We start from the raw sequence: 23,103 nt of genomic DNA, 5'->3' as shown, positions 1-23,103 counted from the left end.
GGTGGTGTCGAGCCAAACGGACTTTAACGTGTGTTTGAACGAGCTGACGGTTCACTCGACAAGCTGAAAGAAAGATGCTTCAATCACAGGAGTCACACATGTGTCCACTGCACCATCTGGGAACTCTTCTTGTTTAGCACTCGTAATAAAACAAACACTAAATCCTCCTGTTTGTAGCAGTGTGTACACCTGAGACACCTGTCTGTCTGTCCTGCACTCTCTGTTTCTTTCTCTCTGATTGTGTAATAAAAGTATGAACATGTGTTTATAAGTCACACTTGTGTTTGAATCCTGTAGCTTATCACACATTTGATTTCCATGTGTGACAACTGCAAGTGTCCAGAGTGAGGACAGACTGAGGGACCCACTGCTGCACATCATCTGTGAGGCTTTGCACCCCTGATGATCCACCAGGACAAACTCAGCAGTGTGTGAGGAAGAGGAGGAGGAAGAGCCAGCAGCAGCTGACAGATGGAGAGAATAGACAGACTGTTCCCTGTTTGTGAAGGACTGCTAGAAAAGTTTAGAATAACTAATTGTCTGTCCTGAATCAGTCTTATTAGGTAATGTTCAAATAATTTTATCATTCCAGTGTTTTCAGTGTGGGAGAAAGTACCCAGGGCCTTCAAGTTACACACTATGAAAGGCAGCAACAAGTGTAATATTCAGAAACCTAAAGTATGTATCAGCAGCACAATGGACCTAAAAATAAATGTTTATTTCAGTTCTATGAAGCTTTGAGTATTTTGGATTAGTAGCACTGCTGTGTTTGTTGCATCATATTACTGTAATTGTTTATATGCTTTATATATTCTGAGGTAAGTTGATCTATAGTGTTACATCATATTCTATAAGGATGTTATGTGTTTGGATACTTTCTGCCCAGTTTGACCCATTTAGCAGAAGTCAGCCTGTTTAAGGCTCTGATATCTATTCTGTATGACTTAAAGCAGTTATGACATGGTCTGATTTTCTCACCCAATAAAGGAATATTTAATATATCAGTCTACTCTTCATTTTATCAGAAACAGTTATCACAGCTTGTACATTTGACTTTTACACATATATGTAAGCATTGAGCCAAATGTAATAATGCCAATATACTGAAGGAACAACATTTGTCTCTTATATATGATACATCTATATATGCACTGTCAAAAATACTTGTCTTTGAGTGAAGATTTAAGGTGATAGGACATATAAATAGCTGCAACTTGAATCTTTACTGAAGCTCAGTATTTGAAACAGAGTTCACTCACATGTGCTGTACCAGTGTACCTGCACATGTGATGTGCAGGTACAATAGAAGTGATTTGATTTGAGAGTTCAAACTCACTGCTGTAATAGCTAATAATGATTAATATAATAACTATAATATTGGCCATATCATATTTACACTGACTTTAGTCTCATGAACAACATTAACTATTTGTTATTTACTAGCTAATCTTAAATGACTGTTCAGTACAGATATGAAGCCCAACAATCATGTTTTACAGTCCTGTGGTCTCTGTCATGGTCTGGTTGGGCACCTGCAGGTCTCAGACAGCGGCTCCTCCTCCTTTAGGCGGAGTCCGGTTGCCCCTCCCTGGCTGACCACCTGTGAGCAATCGTGCCAGCGGTATATCAGACCTGCGCTCTCAACCACTCATCGCCTGAGTATCTGCTATTCCCATGTTAGTTCAGTGGAGCATCCTAAACCTTGTCTTAACGCCGTGTGATGACTGACCTGTCTTTTCTTGTCCTCAGCGATAGCACCCGGAGTGGAGATCTTGTTCCCCTCGCTCCCGTCCTCCTGGACCTGGGCCGCCAGCTGCTCACACAACGTGGCCTGCCGGCCCACTGCTCACCTGCCTGCCTCCCCACGCCTCGACCGCTTCCGGGTTTTCCGCTCCACCTGTCCCCTCCATCTGAAACCAAGTAAGGCAATTCAATTCAACTGCGGAGGATTATTGGTTGTCTGCTGGATCCCTCTGATCGTGATCTCCTCTTGTTCCAGTGCCCCGGCCCCTACCTAGTCCTGTTTCTACCTCCCCGCTGTCCCCGCTGTTCAGCCGTCTCCTAGAGGTGTCTAGGTCGCCCTCATTATCACAGACGAATCCTACGCGCCACTAGTGTGGTGGCGTCGCTTTGTGTTTCACCTTTGTTTTCCTGTGGGCGGAAATAAATCATTTGTTTTCTGTCACCTCGCTTCCGGGTTGGTTTCTGCGCCTGTGTCCATCCCTGTTCCCTCGTGCCGTTGAGCCGTGACAGTCTCAGCCTCAGATACTTATTAAATCACACAAAGCTCATGTAGAAACAAACAAACGAACAAAATATGTTCTCCTTCATTTCTGTCAACCACACGTTTCCAGCTATCATGGTTGCTAGGCAACCTGGGCAGCGCGACGGAGGCCAGACCGTCCCATTTCACAAGCCTCACGCTTCCGGCCTTAGCGGTCTTTGAGTACGCGGCCCTTGAGGACCGTTGAGGCTGCGTACTTTAAGGCTGCAGACCCTGAATTGGGATACAGCCCTTGTCTGAGGCTTGGTGTGCGTGCTACTTCCTGTTTCATTTTGACAATCCCTTGTCTCTTGTGCATTGTGTGCGGTTTCGCTTCCCCTGTATTGTTATGCCTGAATTGTCCCTCCTGTGTTGCCATGTGTCTCCACTTTCCCAAATAATCCTCATGTGTATATATACTGTATCAGTTCCCTTTTTCCTTCACAGGAATGTCAGTTCACCTCCCTCCATGTGTCTTGTCCTTGTTCCAGGTTTAATGTTCTATATTCTGAAGATTTTGTTTTGCCTAGTTCAGTAAAGTCTAAGTCTCCCTTTGCCTAGTTTGGTTTTTCACCCAGCCTAAATAAACAGCTGGCTTTTTGTTAAGTCCAATCTTGTCTCTACACGTCTGCATTTGATTCCTCTCTCCAACACAATCTGTGCATGACACATGAGACAGATCATGACACATGCATACAAACTTAATTATAATCTTAACTATGAGCCGTTGTCCATTGACAATGTATCCAAGTGTGTGTACACACACACACACACACACACACACACACACACACAGTTACGGTTCAACGTGGGGGACTCAAGCGCAGGACTCCAGAATCAGTTGAACACAAGAATTTATTTACAGAGTTTACCCGATGTATATACAGGAAGTGCAGGGCAGTGCTATATACAACAATGTGGGGAACGGGGCTCCAGGGAAATCCAAAGGGGGGAATCACTCGTTCTCCAACTCTCCACACTCACGACCGCAGTTCCTTTCTCCACACTTGACACAAAGATTCACACAGGGAAGGTTATCCAGGAGGTCTGTATGTAGGCGAGGAAACAAGAATGAGTTACAACGTTCACAATAGACACTTGACTTAGCTTGAGCTGTAGCTTGACTCTCACTGACGCGTAGTAGACAACTATCCAGCGAAAACCAGCAGACTCCTCCTGGCTTAAACGCCGTTTGCCTTGATGGGCATCAGGTGTGTTCCCCTTCAGTGGGCGTGGGCCGAGGGTGTGAGCCCACAATGAGTTCTGCCCCAGCAACAGAGAGGAGGAGAGAGAGAGCAAGAGAGAGAGAAAAAGGCGGAAATGGCCGATCAGCGTCTTGCTGATCCCCCAGGCCATGACACACACATCGTATACAAGTGTACACACACACACACACACACACACACACACACACACACACACACACACACACACACACACACACACACACACAGATTTATGAGTTGTTTTGCTCATTTCAATTTTAAATCAATTTCAATTTATTTAAACAGCGCCAAATCACAACAACAGTCACCTTGAGGTGCTTTATATTGTAAGTTAGTTATATAATGTTATATATGTAAGTTATATTGCAACCCAACTATCAGACGACCACCTATGAGCAAGCACTTTGGCAACAGTGGGAAGGGAAAACTGCCTTTTAACAGGAAGAAACCTCCAGCAGAACCAGGCTCAGGGAGGGGCGGCCATCTGCTGCGGCCAGTTGGGGGGTGAGGGGAGGGAGACAAGACAAAAGGCATGTTGTGGAAGAAAGCCAGAGATGAATAATAACTCATAATTAAATTCCCCTTCACTCACTGTATATAAACACACAGTGAGTGAAGGGGTGAGAGAAGGAGAAACACTCAGTGCATCATGGGAAGCCCCCAGAAACCCAAGTATACTGAAGCATAACTAAGGAAGGATTGAAGGTCACCTGATCCTCATGTGTATATAGCCCTAATTATAAGCTTTGTGACAAAGGAATGTCTTCAGCCTAATCTTAAAAGTAGAGAGGGTATCTGTCTCTAGAAACCAATTTTAATTGTTGGGTTCTTTTCTTTATGTATTATTGTATGGTCTACCTTTCAATAAGGAGATAAGAATACTGTTGTTGTGATTTGGCTTTGTATAAATAAAAATGAATTTAATTGAATTATGTCCAGCTGTGATGAGTCAACTGCATGAAGGATGCACTGGGATCACCCGGTGGCATCTAGAGCCACCCATTTAAGTTCAAGGTAGTCCGTAGGCCAGGGGCATAGATTGCCGTGGCTGTGGAGGTGGGAGGGGTGTGTGTGGAATAGGGAGCAGGGGGTGTAAGGTCAGCCGGATGGCTCTCCAGCTTAAGTTAGGGTGATGGGGGTATGTGGCGGGGTGTGGTCTGCGACTCTGCTTCAGAGAAGGGGTGGTGCAGTGAGTTCAAGGGGGCAGTGCCAAGGAGGCTGGCAGGGCAGCTGGGACCAGAGAGTGGAGAGCTAAGCACCAACAAGGTTGTTGGTGCGCTCCACAAGGAATTGTAGACATTGTAAATAAATTGCCACTGTCCTTGCAATATTGTGTGATCATTTGGTCATACTTGCAAAGTGTAAATATCTAGAGATAAGATGGGATACATTGCTGTGTCAGACAGAAAGACAGTTCCAATGATTTAATTAGAGAAATAATCACTAAAATATTAGAAAAATGATGTTGTCCTGATAGCCATTATTTATTTTTTCTCTGAGCCCCTACATTCACCCCCGACTCTGCTCATTTTCTGTCTCCCAGCCCAATTCCGCTATCCTTCTGTCCTTCACACATTCTCTGTATTCTCCTTTCCCACAGCCTTGAGTCTATGTGACCCCTGGTGTGTCTATTGTTCAAAAAGTGGGGCAAGATGGACCAGCCATCTCCTTATTGAACCAGTAGTTGGGAAAATGAGGCCATGCTTAATGCCAGTTATTGTGTGTGTGTGTGTGTGTGTGTGTGTGTGTGTGTGTGTGTGTGTGTGTGTGTGTGTGTGAGAGAGAGGGAGAGAGAGAGAGAGAGGGCGCATGAGCAGGCAATGAACGATATGCTGTTTAATTCTAATCCTATAAGGATATCCTGTCTATTAAAGGATTATGGGTAGAAAACATATGCACTGTCGCATAATCACAACATAACAGTCTGTAATGACATAACTATAGAATAATCTCTTAATAATATTTTAATAGTGCACTGCAATCAGTGTGAAATGTTCTCCATGTAGTAACTGAACATTACTACATAGAGAAAAATATCTAAGAATAACTAAAATAACTAAAAATAACTAAAGTATCTTGAATAAGACTGGCTTGGGTTGAGAGGACAAAGACAGTACAAAGGCATGCTTTGGAAGAGAGCCAGAGATGAATAAAAACTAATGATTAAATGGAGAGAGGTGTATGAACAGAGAGTGAGTGAAAAGAAGTGAATGAAGAAGAAACTCTACACAGTACATTACGGGAAGCTCCCAGCAGCCTAGACCTATTGCAGCATAACAAAGGGAGAATTCAGGGTCACCTGATTCAGTCCTAACTATATGTTTTGTCAAAAAGGAAAGTTAAGCTGAAGGTGATTCTACAGAAGAAGGGCCTGAAAGCTGAAGCTCTCCCTCCCAGTCTACTTTTAAATACTCTGGGAACCACGAGTAAGCCCGCAGTCTGAGAGAGGAGTGCTCTAGTGGGCCGATAAAGTACTATGAGGTCTTTAAGATAAGATGGGGCCTGATTATTCAAGACTTTGTACATGAGGAGCAGGATTTTAAATTCAAATTCTGGATTTAACTGGGAACCAATGAAGAGCAGCCAAAACAAACACAGATATGAGTCAACTGTCAAAGGCCATAAGAAGATCAATGCTGTTTCTGTACTGTACTCTCCTTTCTAAAAGGAAAAAAGGACGGTTAGCGATAGAGGCCTATATTTAGCGAAAACAGGTGGGTCAAGAGATGGATTTTTAAATAGAGGCCTAATTGCTGCCACCTTAAACATTTGTGGTATGTATCCCAATAATAGATACATTGATCAGATTGCAGCATTAATCAATCATAGGACTTCTTTGAGCAGTTTTATCGGAATGGTGTCTAAGAGAGACACTGGTGGTTTGGAAGAAGTGATTACTGAAGTTGAAGTAGACATATATGCATATAGAGTGTGTATACACATGCAGTGGACCCAGGGGTGGGTCCATTTCATACATACTGTAATAGAAGAGTTACAGCTCTTTTTAATTTTGAATACTTAATCAGTGTTGCAAGAATAATGTGATAGTAATATCCTTGGATTAGCGTTATAAACAGAAGGCACAAGGATTTTTGCAGGATTATATCCCAAATGAAGGTCATTGTCTGTAAAGACAACTATCAAGCAAATCTTTACCAACTTAAAAAGCCTGAAAACAACATCAAGTTAGTGTAAGAAAATCCTTCACGTCAGTCAGCCTGTGTACATTTATGCTACACACACACATACACTCAACAAAAATATAAACGCAACACCTTTGTTACTGCTCCCATTCCCCATGGGATGGACGTAGAGACCTAAAATTCATTCCAGATACACAATATAACCATCCCTCCCAAACAGTGGTCACAAATCAGTCCAAATGTGTGGTAGTGGGCACATCTGCTATATTGAGATAATCCATCCCACCTCACAGGTGTGCCACATCAGGATGCTGATCTGACATCATGAGTAGTGCACAGGTGTACCTCAGACTGCCCACAACAAAAGGCCACCCTGGAATGTGCAGTTTTTTGCGCTATTGGGGGTCTGGGGACCCAGAACCGGTCAGTATCTGGTGTGACCACCATTTGCCTCATGCAGTGCAACACATCGTCGCATGGAGTCTATCAGATTGTCAATTGTGGCCTGTGGAATGTTGGTCCACTCCACTTCAATGGCTGTGCGAGGTTGTTGGATATTCGTGGGAACTGGTACACGCTGTCGTATACGCCGGTCAAGCACATCCCGAACATGCTCAATGGGTGACATGTCCGGTGAGTATGCTGGCCATGCAAGAACTGGGACATTCTCAGCTGCCATCTGCCCTGAACAATGTGAACCATGATTCATCCGTGAAGCGCACACCTCTCCAACGTGCCAGACGCCATCGAATGTGAGCATTTGCCCACACAAGTCTGTTACGGTGACGAGCTGGAGTCAGGTCAAGACCCCGATGAGGACGACGGGCATGCAGTTGAGCGTCCCTGAGACGGTTTCTGACAGTTTGTGCAGAAATTGTTTGGTTGTGCAAACCAATTGTTCCAGCAGCTGTCTGGGTGGCTGGTCTCAGACGATCTTGGAGGTGAACCTGCTGGATGTGGAGGTCCTGGGCTGGTGTGGTTACACGAGGTCTGCGGTTGTGAGGCCGGTTGGATGTGCTGCCATATTCTCTGAAACGCCTGTGGAGACGGCTTATGGTTGAGAAATGAACATTCAATGCACGGGCGACAGATCTGGTTGACATTCCTGCTGTCAGCATGCCAATTGCACGTTCCCTCATTGCTTGTGGCATCTGTGGCATTTTGCTGTGAGACAAAACTGCACATTCCAGGGTGGCCTTTTGTTGTGGGCAGTCTGAGGTACACCTGTGCACTACTCATGATGTCAGATCAGCATCCTGATGTGGCACACCTGTGAGGTGGGATGGATTATCTCAATATAGCAGATGTGCCCACTACCACACATTTGGACTGATTTGTGATCACTGTTTGGGAGGGATGGTTATATTGTGTATCTGGAATGAATTTTAGGTCTCTACATCCATCCCATGGGGAATGGGAGCAGTAACAAAGGTGTTGCGTTTATATTTTTGTTGAGTGTATATATATATATCGCACACATTGGCACAATTGGCGTTTTATACCTCCTGAGCTACAACCACCCTGGTGTGTGCAATGGGTAGGATCATTTATGCACGTGCGGTGGCATACCATCTTTGGAATTTGGACTAATTTCCTGGCTTAGAGCATTTTTTGTTCAACAATAAATGTATGTGAAAGATCCTAAGAAATAAGTCTTCAGTTGTGTGGTATCAGCTATTGGATCCACTAAAGAGCTTTTGTCTCAACTATGACTGTACATGTCTGTGTAGGTTCTCAGCCATCCAGGTCATGGTAGTCTAAGGAGCTTGAAAAGAAAGCAACTAGATTTCTTTAAATTTCTTGACGACATTTCACCTCTCATCCAAGAGACTTCTTCAGTTCTAACACCAAATGGTGGAGAGTCCCAGGCATTTAACTAGTTATGTGCCTAATCACATGAGTCAAGGTGTTTGGGTCATTGCCACTTGAGTTTTGCGGTAAAACCAGTGTGAGACTTGAAAAACATTGAACAGAAGGGGTTGAAGTTAAGAAGCTTCTTGGATGAAAAGTGAAACGTTTTCAAGAAATTCCCTTAGATTATGACTGTACATGGTTCCTGACCTTAAATACATCTTTTAAGTAGGTTTTCATTAAAAACTGGCTGAGACTAAAGCTGAATTAAAATCAGATGTCAGTATATGTTATCAATATTATTAGGCATAGTAACTTGTTCTGGTGCTCCTAGTGGCCCCAGAACACCACCATCAATTTAGCTTTGAAATGTTCTTTTAAAAACTCTTTTAATATCAAACCAGCTGCTAATAGAAACACCAAGACATGGTGCTACACAAATACATTGGAGGTAGTGGGTAGTGGCTTGCTCCTACTCTGTCTGCATCATGTAGGCATTAGATCCATTTAATAAAACAGGATAACTGACTGTGGGATGAAATGGTGAAATCTTTCCTGTTTTCTATCTGAATAGAGATCTGTCCTGTGGTATCTGCCCACCTGTTTTTATGATTATTGCTTTGTCCATTTGATCTTTCTAGGCCTCCTATCCCATTTGAATAACTGTAAAGGATTCACAAATCACTTAAGATGATGATTGGCCATAAAATGAAAAGTGGTCAAAGGTTATTTAGGGTGACTGGTTCAAGGGTTCCAGAGAAGATGCTGGTATTTAACAACCTTTGGGGATAACAATCATAATAATATTTATGTAGTTCTGAAAGCATTTGTCAAAGACCTTTTTAATAATCATTAAAACCTTTATCATTTAAAAGCTTTTCTGAATTATTAATCACAGAAATCTATGATAAAGTATAAAAAACAAATCGTGCAACAAAAAAAGGAGGAGTCCACTGTGGGCGTGGTTTGTGGCTCATCTGCAGGGGTGGAGTGGACCAGTAGATTCAGAGGTGAACTGGCTGCTCCAGTTTGCATGCCAAATATCCATGGATATGATACTGCTGTCCAATGCATCCATTGGATGCATGTGTGATGGATAGAAAGCACAAAAGCATATAAGAAAGTACTTGTGTGAATGAAGAAAATAAGAATCAGACCATCTGCCATCACATTACTCCAGTGTTAGCAGCCTAGTATAGTATAAAGTATACTTTATATACTTTATATTTATATACTTTTTTGGCACTGTTCAAGTGACCTCAGGCAAACATCAACTGTAACAGTTTTTAAAACTAAGCTGAAGACTCGGCTTTTCTGTCTTTTCTGTAAGCTTATGGAAACTGCTGATTTTTCTATTGGTTGCTGTTGGGTTAGTTCATGTAAACATTGTGAATGTATGTAGGAAGTTGGGTTCCTAAAATGTTCCTAAAATGTTTTAGGAACCTTTTTATTCTATTTTACTTTAGTGTGAATCACCTCAATTTTATATGTACTATAGAAGTCAAATTTATTGAATCAACACCAGTTCCTTTCATCTCCAGCTACTTGCAAAGGTGAAGCCATTCCTCTGTTTCAGAGACTTTGAGAGAGATATCCATCCCTTCATTTCATCTCATCTCGACTTTTGGAATAGTAAGTCTGTCATCAGTTAGCCGACTGCTGCTGGTCCAAAACGCTCCAGCACGGTTACTAACTGGCACACACAAACGAAACCACATATCTCCCAAACTAACATTCTTACACTGGCTGCCAGTGAGTTTTTAAATTGATTTTAAGATTTAATTATCTAATGCTCCTAGCTGCCGCAAGGTCCAGATTAAAGCACTGAGGAGACCAGGCCTTTGCTGTGACTGCTTCTAAATTGTGGGACAAATTGCTCCTTCACATCAGGACCTCCCCAACATTGGACACTTTCAAGACCCATCTGAAAACCCACTTTTATTCTTTGGCTTTTAAATCAGAATGAGTTTGTACTGCTTTTATTTGTCTTATTTCTTACTCAAATCTTCCCATTTTATGCTTCTTTTCCTAAATAATATCAGGCATATTGTCTATATTATTATCTGTTTGGATGATCTTAAATGTACAGCATCTTGGTCAACAGTTGTTGTTTTAAATGTGCCATATAATTCATTTTGACTCTGACTACAAAAATGAATCATCATGAAGGTGTTTATCAGCTTGGTAAAATAAAACCTGGGTTTAACTGGGGCACATGAAAGGGAAGGTGTTTTGTGGCAGATGAACTGTACATAAAAATGTGCATGTTTTTAAAACACATAATGACTTGCTAACATGTGTCATTTCTTACAGGAAGAAAAAACCTTTGGATGTCAAAGAATCAAAAACTTGGAGAAACCTAGGTTAAAATAATGTAAAAATACCACAACAACTGGTCCCACATAAAAGTAAGTGCAGGTCGCGTTATCATTGCAGAAAGGATCAAATTACAGTTCAGCTGTGGATTTGTTTATTCTGTGATTTTTGAGGCCCCTTTTACTGATATATTCAACAAGTCAGCACAAAACATTTTGCAATCTGTGTGGTATTTCGGCAGGTTGAGCATCTTTTTGGAGGGAAAAGGGAGTGTGAAAGGAGGAGAGAGTAGAGCGAGCATTAAAATAATGTCAGGTGCGAGGGAGCGAAAACAGAGAGAAAGAGAAAACCAACCCAAGCAGCTGGTGTAATTACAGAGCGGCAAACACAGGGAGAATAAAGGGAGAGAAAAAACAAAAAAATGATATAAGATTGAATGCTGGGCTCCACCTCTTGCTGCCTCTGTGCAGCCCTCAACACCTGTCTACCAGCTGGACTAACTTCACTGGACCAGTTTGCTGTTTCTCTCTTAGTATTTTTAAACTTTTACATGCATTCTCTTAGAGTCCTGTATTTACGGCTCCAAGACTTATTCCCAGCACAACACAGCACATTACCTGGGCTGTAACATTAGCAGACCCTCAAAAGTTTGGAATAAAAACTTTTTTCTTTTTTTTTTAAATCTACAGCTTCTATAAACTATTACTGTCAGATGAATACAGGTTTTTATCATGAATATGGTATTTCAGATACCCTTCCGTTCTGGTAGACTATAACAAAGGATTTCCCCCTATTATTTTTTTCTTTCTTTTTTTTTTAAACACATCGTCACTGCAATGTCAAACACAAAGAAAGCTCAATAAACCAGGAATCCAGGATCAATCAGTGACGCCATTCCTGAGTTGCAGTTTCCAGAGGTTCCAGGTGTCGAGAGTGCCTACATGACTGAAACATGACCACTGCTCAAATCGGTTCATATGATGAAACATCACTGGCCCTAAGAATACTTAAAGAGAGATTTTTCATAGATTTTCCAGAGAGATAAAATGAGGAAGACTCTTGATGAAGCGGATATACTGGATCGCAGGTTGACCCAGGGCACTGCTCTGTGTCAGCGGTGGTCTTAAAATGTACTCCCAGTTTCTAGATGATACTTCCTTCAAGCAGTGGTACAGGAAGAAGCTCAGTCAACAGAAGTCAACATGATATACAGAACAAAGTTCCATCATATCTGCAGCCAACTACATTACACTACATTGCTCTCTCTCTCTCTCTCTCTCTCTCTCTCTCTCTCTCTCTATATATATATATATATATATATATATATATATATATATATATATATAATATTATATTATATTCATCTGTAAATTCTGCATGCTAATAATATCTAAACTTAAACTTAACTTAAACTTTCCCTCTGCTCTACATGTTCAGGTTTCAGATGTGGTCATTATGCTATCAGGGAATATACAAGTATAGGCTAAAATTGTGTTTGCAGTGGATCAAATACTTGTTAAGATTGATTCATTTGACCCCTTTAAAAGTCACTAATAAAGGCTTTGGAGCAGCACTCGTTTTGCTCTGCTTTTACCCACATGGGGGCAGCAGAGCATTTTGTAAAGACGACTAAACGTGATCAATTGTTAATGTTATTAAGGTGTTTATAGGAAACAGAAAAGGTTAATAAAATGAATAAATTGGATATTTGTATTTTTTTCTGTAGTAAGTAATCTCCAGCAAAGGTTTTGAAAAGCGTTTTCTCTCCTTTTAGGTGACTGTTGTTCACAGTCCAACAAAACACATGGACCCTGATGTTCACATATAGCACAAGGTCTACATATTATAGATTATAGATAGATTATTGATGGATGATGGTATGCCGTGAAAATGTCTGATGCAATTGAGAAATGATTTTAGAGATTATATCAAGTTATATGTAACATTTGTTCCTCGCGTGATATAAAATATTTAAATACGTTTAGATGGACAAATCAATGAGCAGAGATAAAAACATACACAGCTCCAAGGACCAAGTTCATTTACTATATCTACCAATAGGTGTCGCACTCGCCACACGAGGCCGAACAGCCTTATGAATACGTCTGGTCAGGTGCTACAATCGGCGGCTCGTTGGTCTAGGGGTATGATTCTCGCTTTGGGTGCGAGAGGTCCCGGGTTCAAATCCCGGACGAGCCCTCTTTTCTTTTTATTTGTACATTTCCTTGTTTCTTCAGAAAAGCAGTGACTGGAAGCAATTACTGCATGATTTTTCTTTTCTAACATCTACATGTTAGAGCAAGTTATACATTTCTTTCCATGATTTCTTTTAAAGCATTGTGACCGTATGTGATTTAGTGGTTTCCTTGTTATAGCTGAACTCCTCAGCAGCTCAGAGAGACACAGTGTTCTGGTTCCTCTGACTGTATCTACCTCCAAAGAGCTTTAAAGGATATGCAGAGGTAAAAAAGCCCACATGGGCTTTGCATTTGTTGTACTGTATGTAGTTTCTGTGTGCTTCTGTTTTGTATTTTCCATTAACCAAACCTTAGATGGTTTCCCCTCCCTGATTCTGCCACATTGCCTTCCTGTTGTACAGAAGATCTTGTTTCCCACCTTCTGCATCTGAATGCTGGGATGCTCTCCAAAACTGAAGGGTCTTCACCTCATATAAAGCAACTGCGACTGTTGTAAATTATATAAATAAAATTGAACTGAAGTGAACTGAATAACCTCAGACAAAACTTTCCTTAAAATAAAACCTTTATTATATAAAAATGCTTTTGATACAAAAAATGTCACAAGGGTAAATTACGCAAAGCATTCTTAGCAGAGACAACAAGTACAGGGTTTTACTGACACAGTGGTTTGAGGCAGGGCCTATAGCCCTCAACATAAATGTGTTGTGCTGCTAAAAAAGCACCCAACTTCAGCTACCTAAGCTGGAAATCTATTTTAGCTGTAATGTCACCTGACTGGAGATAATTTAATCAGGCAACAGGAACAAAGCTTACTCCAAGACCATGCAATTCCTGACCTTTACAAAGTGCTGCCAAACTGCACTTCCCTCTAACTCATCTAACACAGGTGAACTTCTTCCAGGCACAAAGGGGCAACAAAGGACACTTTCACCTTGATGACTGCTAAAAGAAGCACTTTTCTGACCCACTATCTGTCTTTGAACTTGAAAATGGTTAATTCTCGTGCCAATCTATAGTCTTTACGGTAACAGTGCCAAATATTCCTATAGGGAGTGAATAAAGTTGTGCCCCCTGGATCAACATGAAATATCGTTGGAGAAAATTCTTTCTTTGAAGCAGGACACAACCAAATTAAAACAGGTCATTCGTAAGTTTAAAATTGTTCATTCTTTTAGGAGCATGATCACCAGCTGTTACTACGACATCAATTTCTTGTATGTAACGAGCAAAGATTAATGGGTCAGCAAAGTCTCGAGATTTCATCCTCAGTGGACTACTAATAGACAACTTCTTCAAAATCTCTCCAGTAGTTATTATCTTACAAAATGTGGCAAAGCTCAGAGGCCAGAAAGTTTGTCTAACCTGAGGCAACTGCTACCTTTGGTTTAATTTAATCCAATTTAATTACATTTTATTTATACAGTTCCATATTAAAGCAACAGTTGCCTCGAGGTGCTCGGGATTACTCAGAATGCTTCAAACTGTGTGTGTTAGACTCACAGCATCTAAACCATCCTTCAAGCTCAGGTTATGCAGTGATGAGTTCATTGTACGAAAACCCGCAAAAGACTTTGTGGGGAGATCAGGGAAGAGTCATCTGAAGCATGGAGGTTTTCAACCTTTTAACCTCCTTCCAAAAATAACTCCTTCAAACCAAACATTTCAACTGACACAGAGACATACATAATGATCTACATACAAAGTACAAAGAACAAACATGGCTATAAGAATAATTTGATATTAACTGTAAAGTAGCTTCACGATCTACTGTCAGTATAAGAGTGGCAATTTTGGCCTTTCTGTGTAATGATAGTAACTGATATCGTATGTACACAATAGCAGCAAACATATTTTTGGTAAACAGGATGATGAGAATACAGAAAAAGTGATGGAAGAGGTTCTTAGTTACACCAAAAAGCATTAATTTCTCATAACTCAATCACTGACTTCATTACACATATTTACAATAGCTTTACATGTTGGCATTCGTCTGGTGTTTGCAGGCAGGCGGTGACTTTACTCAATGAAGAGACTGTTAGCAGTCGCTTTGTTGACTGGAGAAGGCTCTACTTCTTCACAAGGCACAGGGCTCAGCTATGGAGGATTGAAAGTTTGGAATGGAGGAACACAATGTGGGAAAAGAAGCAGACTTGACCTCTGTGATCATCCACTCTGTCACTTTTTAGTGTACATATTATAAATCAGTCATCAGATTTTTCCAATTCACCTAGCAAGCCTTCACATGCCTGTATGCTCCTGTATATTCATTCATCCTTCATTCACACACTCACTCACTCCACTGTCCTTTGTTTTCTGTCAAGCTGGGGATCACCCACTATGAATAAAGTATGAAAAACATTTCCATTATTTGTTGTTTGTTTTTTTTGTTTTGTTCATGTGATTTTTAACACTACAGTATATACAGTCCTGCTGACACAGATGCTGTGAGGAAGGACAAGACAGATCTGTGAAGATTGGGGGAGATGAGGTGGTGGTCTTTTGGATGCACTGGATCTGTGGTTTTCACACTCAATTGGTGAGGTCACTGCATGCTGAAGAGGAAGTAGCATGAGAAATCAGGATCCTTTTTGGACTGATGGAAACCCAAAACCGGCCCAGCACAGGAAGGTTTCTTCATTCCATGGAATGAAAGTTAAAGAGGGAATGCCCTGAGGCATGGCAGGGACAGCCTTGAACCTTCAACCTGTTCCATGAGAGTGAATGTTCAAGCAGGGCATTTGGAAGATTAGACAATGGCCACCCTGAGAACTCCTGGATGACTGGAATGATAAAAGGACCAATAAGGCATATCAGCCTAATCAGCTGATATGAAGCTCTCGTAGCTAGCTGACTTCATCCCTTTCTTTCTCACAGGGGTCCCAGGCTGTTGAGGGTCATGAAGAGTCAGTGCAGGGAGAGGGAGGAGGGGGACATAGGTGGAAGTAGGAACGCTCTGTAGAAGGGGATGGAGGGCAGCTTTCCTCAGCTGACATGTACTGGGATCGGGGCGTGGGGGGTGGAGGGTATGGGTCAGAGTCTGAGTTGAGGTCCATGTAGTACTTGTGTTTGGTTTGGCTGCCATGGCCAGAGCCCTTCCAGCGACCCACTGACAGCCCCAGCCCAGCCGGCGGGTGGTGGGGAGTGTAGTCGCTGTCGCAAACATCGGTACTGCAGGGAGTGGTAGGTGGGACGGTGCCACGGACTGGGTTATAGGGTCTGAAGGAGAGATGACACAAACTTAGTTTTCATTGCAGTTTACATACAATTAATCTTTGTTTACATCATAATAACCGAAAAAAGTAAAAAAAAAAAAAGATCGCAAAATCAACAGCAGGAGATGTGAACGTCTCCTGCTGAGGAGGAAGTCCAAAGCCCAGTAAAATAATTACAGTGTCATAAAGTTTGCAAGTGTCTGGTAAACACACACATGACAGACAATTGCATCTCTGGCATGTGTGTGCTTGGAGATAGGCAATGATAAGACTGTATGACCTATATGATCTGGTGGTAGATGGACTGTTGGAAGAGTAGAAGATCTCTGTGTTGTAGAGAGAGCGGTCAGTGGCTGGAGAGGGAGGAGGATTCAGGATCTACAAAACAGAACAAAAATCTGTAAGTAAACCGGAAAGTAAACCATAAACAGCCTGTGCACTGTGTGTGTGTGTGTACCTGAGGATAGAAGGCTCCCTTTGTAGATGAAGAGCTGCTGGATGAAGCTCCAGTCACATGATTTCTATCATAAAGAGGAGCTCCACTGCTGCTGCTGCCCATCAGACTGACAGAACTCATCATGGACTTCCCACAGGAGATACCTGCACACAATAGTTTACAGGTATTATTAACACCTGTGCTGATAAGTAGCAGTGTAACCATAGCACTGCTGCTGTGTGCTCCAGCTTACCTTGATAGGTACCATGCTGAGAACCGCTGGGGGTGATGAAGTTGAGAGGTACATGGGGTGTCCCGCTGATATACTCATGAGGAAAAGTCCCACTGGGGCCTTTGTATCGTCGACACACCACACGCTGGCAGACAAAATAAGCTCCCCCGATGATGAAGACGAGCAGGATGATGGCAATAACTGGGCCGATAGTGTTGGGCCCAGTGCTAGGGATGCCACTGGAGGGAGGTGACACATGCTCTGAACATGGACAAGAAAAAAAGAATACAGAGTGTAAGACGGGAAGTTTACCAGAGAATATACAGCCATGTTTCTGCAGTTTGAATATCTCAGTGTTTTTACCGCAGGCGAGCTCATCTGATCCATCAGGACAGTCGGAGTAATTGTCACACTGTTGTTTCTTTGTGATACATTGATTGTCACCACAGCGGAACTGGTTGGGAGGGCAGATAGCTGGAGTAGAAGAGGAAACGTAGCAAGATGTTTCAATGGCATTTTTTTGTTTAAAAAAAACAATAAAACCAAAAGCTGTCGCATTTATGTACATTTTATACGCAACAGGAAGAAGAACGATGGAAAATTATATGCCAGTGATTGGAAATTTTCTTTGTTTAGACCGAGCATGGGGGGAACTGTTACTGAATGCAACACAAATATGAGGTGGACAAGATAGCAGAACACATACGTGGAACCTCTGCAAATATTTCTGTTGCAAACAGACAAATCCAGCCATAGCAGTGGAGAATCAACAAAAGAAGGGTGACGTTTCAAAAAGTAGGTGGGTTGGTTTTGTGACTAAGGAGACCCAGGGAAGATGCTCTTTATATATTCTATGAATGATCAGATCGATGAAAATAAACACACTGAGAGCTCCAAGACAGACACGAACAGTGTCGCTGACTTATTGTTTTTATCTATGCAACTGAAATTTCAGCAGTTTAAAAAACCGCAGACATCTTTAAGCGGCAGTTGTGAGCCTGTATGAAAATGTGAAAAATGGCTGTGTGGTGCTGGCGCTACTCATTAGACCAAACACAACAATGCAAGACTACAAGGAGTCACTTTAGTAACTGGCTGTTTTTGTTGGTCAGGCTTCTGTGGCTGTAAATGCAATAGTCTTCTATTCTCCCTGTAGTTTAATTTAAACACAATCTGCATTAAGAGGAGCCAATAATGCTCCAAGCACGCACTTGGCAAGAATGGTAAGGAAAAACTCTTAACAGGAAGAAACCTCCAGCTCAACCAGGCTCACACATGGAGAGCCAACTGATGTGAACAGTTGGGGGTGAGGTTAAAGAGAAGACAGCAGAGGGAGGTAAGGTCACAAGATCCAGCCCTAACTATATACTCTATCAAAAAGGACGTTTTTATAAAACAGTTTTTGAAAAGCAGAAACTTTTTAGAAAGAAGTGCACTATTTGGTCAGTACAGTCCTATGGGTTCTTTAACATGATAACTATATACACTGATAGAGCTTTAGAGGACGTAGAGAGGATGATTTTTTAACCCCACGACAATTCTGGTCCTAATGAGGAAAAAATGACTTAGAAACTTCGTATAAAGAGTATTTATACATTTCATAACTGTAAGGGTTTATCTTACAATAGAAAGTGCTTCGAGGCAACTGCTGTTTTGATTTGGTGCTATGACTCATAGGTAAACTCAGGCTATTATTTGTTTAGTAGAAATATCAAGCATCCTAAAGAACACTGAAAGTAAAACCTAATTTATCAGTCACAAAACTTCCATGCATAATGCTGCAAACATCTGTGCCTGAGTTGAGCGTGTAAACCTACTTTCACAGTCCTGCTCATCAGAGTGATCAGCACAGTCCAATTCACCATTGCAGCGTCTTTGAGCATCAATGCAGCCTCCTTTGTCACATCGGAACTGGTATGTAGAACAGATGGGACAGTTGTCTTCATCACTGCCATCTTCACATTCTGGAAAGCCGTCGCAACGCCAGGCCATTGGAATGCAATCAATCTCCCCTGTGGAGCAGGTGAATTGCTCTGTTGAGCAGGTAGGCGGCTCTGAGAAAAAACAGAGAAGACAACATATAAGGAAGAGAATGAAGCAGAGAGACAAGTCACAATTATCGGTGGAAGGGAGAAGCACTGAACTTTAGATTAGACCCTTCAGACTAAGAGGGACAAAACCTAAACAACAGGAGTGAACATGCATGCAAATGTATATACAGTGTATGTACAGTGTGTCATTAGACATTTAAACATTCCTATAAATAACCTCTGTCACTGTTAGAGTAATTACAACCAGCATTGCTTCCTCTCTGCTGCCTGTATTAATATGTTGTGCAACAGTATAACTAAAACACAAAGAGTTATTGAATTGGAGTTGTAGAAGAAAAAGCCTTGAATGTCCTTGTACTTCTGAAACTCAATCAGATATGCAGGTCGGACATGTCTGCTTCTCTGAATTCTCCACCCAGAAATGAAAAGGCACCTGAGTGCTGTTACTGTGTTGCTCACCTCCACAGTGCAGCAGGTCCTGCAGCAACACCAGGTGCATGGGACAGGAGCAGCGAGGTGTTCCATCACCCTTAGCAATGCAGATGTGAGAACAGCCCCCATTGTCACGAGAACATGGGTGGGACGCTGTAGAAAGAAAAACAGCCATTGATACAAAGGCCAAACCATAAAGCCACACTAATATAGCTAATAGTTCTGTGGGAAAGATCTGTACCAAACTCCTGTGGGTCGATCTCTTCCACAGCGTGGATGGAGGTAAGGTATGATATCCGTCCCTGTATGCGTGTGCGCCCATCTCCAGTAAGTTTGTCCACCCTTTCAATCATCTGCTGCTGACGGTCAATCCAGTACAGATGGTCACCCAGCACTGTCAGCCCCATAGGCTGGAGAATGTTTGAGTCCTGTAGGACAATGCGATTTGCTCCTGGGATAGATGCAATGATATAATAAGAACAAGAAAATAGTTTTTCCTGGTGATGATAATTGAGAGTTTGTAAAATCCAACAACCCTACGTTGTTTTTTCCTCACTTCTCTAAATAAAAATATTGATTAACGACAACTCATTGCCACCAAACTAAATGTGTCAGTGTCTCTGGTGGACAACCTCAGGGATGGGAACAGTAAGCTTGGAGTAATAACCACTTATGTGATATATTTGAGCAATGTAAATGAAGCCTATGCATAAGTTCAATAAGGAACATCTGTAATCATTCATCTGCCTGCTTTCCTGGGTGTTCATCTGCTTTTCTGTTGTAAACACAACTACTGCATTCCCACGCCGTCATTCACAATACTGACAACATTACTCTACTCGCCCGCCTTGTGTGAGCCAATGGCGCATGGTTTAAATCTGTGCTCTCCCTCATTCTCCCTTTCTGACTTTTCGTGCATCCCCATCTGCACCTCAGACACCTCAGCCAGCGCACTATCCAAGCCTCAGTCTTCATCTTCACCACCACCAGCGTCTACACTCCAAGGGGCCCTGTCCTAAATCTGATCATCACTGGGATTTTGTTTTGCCATGATGGGTCATCTGGGTCTAATTGCCAAATACATGAATTTCTCTATCTCAATAAATCTTGTTCACTACTTCCAAATGATCTCTCCTTGTTTCATATTTGTTCATATTTCTATTTTATTTTCAATATTTACTGTGAGGCAATATTTGAGTCATATTCTGGCACTGTTCTTTGTTTTATCCAAATGTGTATGAAAACATTTCTTTCATATAAATTACTTCTTTTTATGGTGACTCACCTGTCAGGTCACTGCTCTCAATGCGTTTAAGGTCAGCATCAACCCAGAATAGTTTTCCCAGCTTATTGTCGAGTGCCAGAGCTACTGGTCTGATGAGACCAGTGGTGAACAAAGACTCCCTCTCTGTCCCATCCAAACTGGCACCTTCAATCTTAGCTGAGCGCTCCTGCACTGTGGTGAAATACATGTACCTGTAGAAGTGGACATGTGTCAGCAGGGTACAACTCAAGTTTATTAATAAAGCACCTTTGACGGACCTGAAGTCTCAAAGCACTATATAGCAAAATAAAAAAAAAATAGGGATAATCACAATAAATTGTAATAAAAATAGTTAATACTGATATAAAAACAAGGTTAAACAGAATAAAATAGAATAAAAGAAAACTGATCATTTAAAACAGTTAAAATGAATTTAAGCAGTGTACAGAGGAAGCTAAATAAACTTGGAGTTGGAAACTCGTCCAACTTCCAAAGTGCTAAAGACTGAAAGGCTCTATTCCCTCACTCTTCATTGTCATACGAGGAAAAGCCAATTGATTCTGAGCTTGCAACTGAAGACTGCGAGCAGCATTGTGTTGGAAGGAAATGTAAGAGTGGACTTAGTAAAAAGTGGCAGAATTCTGCCCATGGCATTTTGTATAGCCAGGAGGTGAGAAAGAGGTGATTTATCTAAGCTGGTAAACAGAACCGCGGAGTTACAAATGCAAGAGCAATTTTCTCCTGTTCAACCAAAAAACTACAGCTCTCAATTTAGAAAATCTCCTTAATTGGAAAAGGAGTATGCAACAAATGTCACATGCAAGTCAAAGCCCAAAGAGGAACCAAATATTATATTACATTATATAACCAAAATTATGACTGGTGGACTTTCCTTGGCTGATTTGTGAATGTAGTTCGGGAAGAACAATAATCATGGTCTCCTGGTCTTTTAAAAACGAGACTGAAAATGCCCCAAATCAGCAATTTGCATGATAAAACTCTGAATTGACTTTACAGAACTTTTTCTTAAAATTTGCTTATAAACAGCATGTTTGAAATAGCCTGCCAACAGAAATGGCATGAAAATGAGCATTTTTGAGTCACCATTTTCCTCTGTAACTGATGATTAAATGCAGAGAGGTGTACTGTCTATAATGGAAATGGTCCTAGCGTGGAAGCCTGTAGGACTCCATAATTAACGTGTGTGTTAAGAGGACTCTCATCTCTCAGGACTTTCATTCATTGTATTATGAAGCACTTTGTGATTTTCATCTGTGAAAAGCGCTACATAAATACATTTTACTTACTTACTTACTCCATTTACATGGTGGAGTCTATTACATAGATATGATTAAAACCACTGAAGGACCGTTGACACCCACAGCATGCTCTACTCGCTGTAATAAATTATTATGGTCAACAGTACTGAACGCTGCCCTGAGATTTATAGCAGGACAAGCACAGATGTACTGTGATGAGCTCTGAAACCTGACGGAAGCTCTTCAAATAAACTCTTTCTCTACAGATGATTAGTTAGCTCCTTTACAACCACTCTTTCAATCATTTATGAGATAAAAACAATATTGGAGATTAGCTTATAATTAGTTAAGATAACTGTCAAGTGATGGCTTTTAAGTAATGGTTTAACCTCTGCCAGCTAGAACCATCAATCTTTCCAACTGAGCTTAGTAGAGTCACTGTCACAAAAATGAGCTTACCCTTTCTCAGCATTGACCACAATGGCCCTTGGCTTGTCTGTGTCATCCTTGATGACCACGCCCACAGTGTGACCATCCATCCTCTTGACGTTGATGGTGTTGGTTGTCTCACAGGTCCAGTAGATGTTCCGACTATAGGCATCCAGGCTCAGGTCATGAAGCTGGTTGTCCACTGGTTGAGCAGTGCTGCTCACTATCATTGACGACTGAAAACAAACACAGTAAGGTCATAAGGTCAACATTTGACCTGTTCTGACATTCACTTTGAGTCACATGAAGCATGAAAATAATATAATAAAAAGGTCTTAATCATGATTCTATTCTAATTTCTAAGTCAATGTTTATTTATCCTTTTTTCCACAAAAACAGCCAATGGTGTCAAATGCTGTGAGTATGTGTTTTAAGAGGGTGATGTGGATGTACCATGGCCCCATCATCTCTGGCTCTGCGTATATTCTGTCGCCCATCGAGCCAGTAAACCAGTCGTTCCACCGGGTCATAGCTGACAGCTCGAACATTTCTCATTACATGGATAGGAAGGATGATGTCGGGACTCTGCTCTCCTAAAACCATTCTGCTGATACTAGCCTTTTGACTGAAGAGCAGGAAACTTGAAGGAGCTGCAGACAGAGAAACAACAGAGAGGGGTGTGGGATTAACAGGGTGAACAAATGTAGAGAAAGGGTGTGCCTGGTGAAAAGACTCCATGTTCTCTCTGGCAAAAGAAAGCCAAAGTTTTCTCACACTCACGCACACAC

At 41.6% G+C, this 23,103-nt stretch overlaps 1 protein-coding gene and 1 non-coding gene across 2 annotated transcripts in view; one reads left to right on the top strand and one right to left on the bottom strand.

The window, feature by feature from the left end:
* Window positions 1-12,926: 12,926 nt before the first annotated feature.
* trnap-ugg (transfer RNA proline (anticodon UGG)) lies at window positions 12,927-12,998 on the top strand. The gene has a single exon. It is a non-coding gene; the product is annotated as a tRNA-Pro (tRNA).
* Window positions 12,999-13,567: 569 nt separating this feature from the next.
* lrp5 (low density lipoprotein receptor-related protein 5) overlaps window positions 13,568-23,103 on the bottom strand; it is a 52,797-nt gene continuing 43,261 nt past the window's right edge. Inside the window, exons 19-29 of the mRNA XM_085359516.1 lie at window positions 22,769-22,965; window positions 22,346-22,551; window positions 20,649-20,839; window positions 19,605-19,814; window positions 19,391-19,516; window positions 18,698-18,934; window positions 17,244-17,354; window positions 16,902-17,141; window positions 16,670-16,812; window positions 16,493-16,590; window positions 13,568-16,216 (exon numbers count right to left, since the gene is read on the bottom strand). Coding sequence (XP_085215642.1) covers window positions 15,895-16,216; window positions 16,493-16,590; window positions 16,670-16,812; window positions 16,902-17,141; window positions 17,244-17,354; window positions 18,698-18,934; window positions 19,391-19,516; window positions 19,605-19,814; window positions 20,649-20,839; window positions 22,346-22,551; window positions 22,769-22,965 — 2,081 coding nt within the window. The 3' untranslated portion in view covers window positions 13,568-15,894. The remainder of the gene's footprint in view (window positions 16,217-16,492; window positions 16,591-16,669; window positions 16,813-16,901; window positions 17,142-17,243; window positions 17,355-18,697; window positions 18,935-19,390; window positions 19,517-19,604; window positions 19,815-20,648; window positions 20,840-22,345; window positions 22,552-22,768; window positions 22,966-23,103) is intronic.

This window comes from Diplotaxodon limnothrissa, linkage group LG7 (genome assembly GCF_057381915.1).
Source record: "Diplotaxodon limnothrissa isolate DT_005_m linkage group LG7, D_limnothrissa_male_GT1.1, whole genome shotgun sequence".
NCBI lineage: Eukaryota > Metazoa > Chordata > Actinopteri > Cichliformes > Cichlidae > Diplotaxodon > Diplotaxodon limnothrissa.
This window is presented reverse-complemented; position numbering and strand designations above follow the sequence as displayed.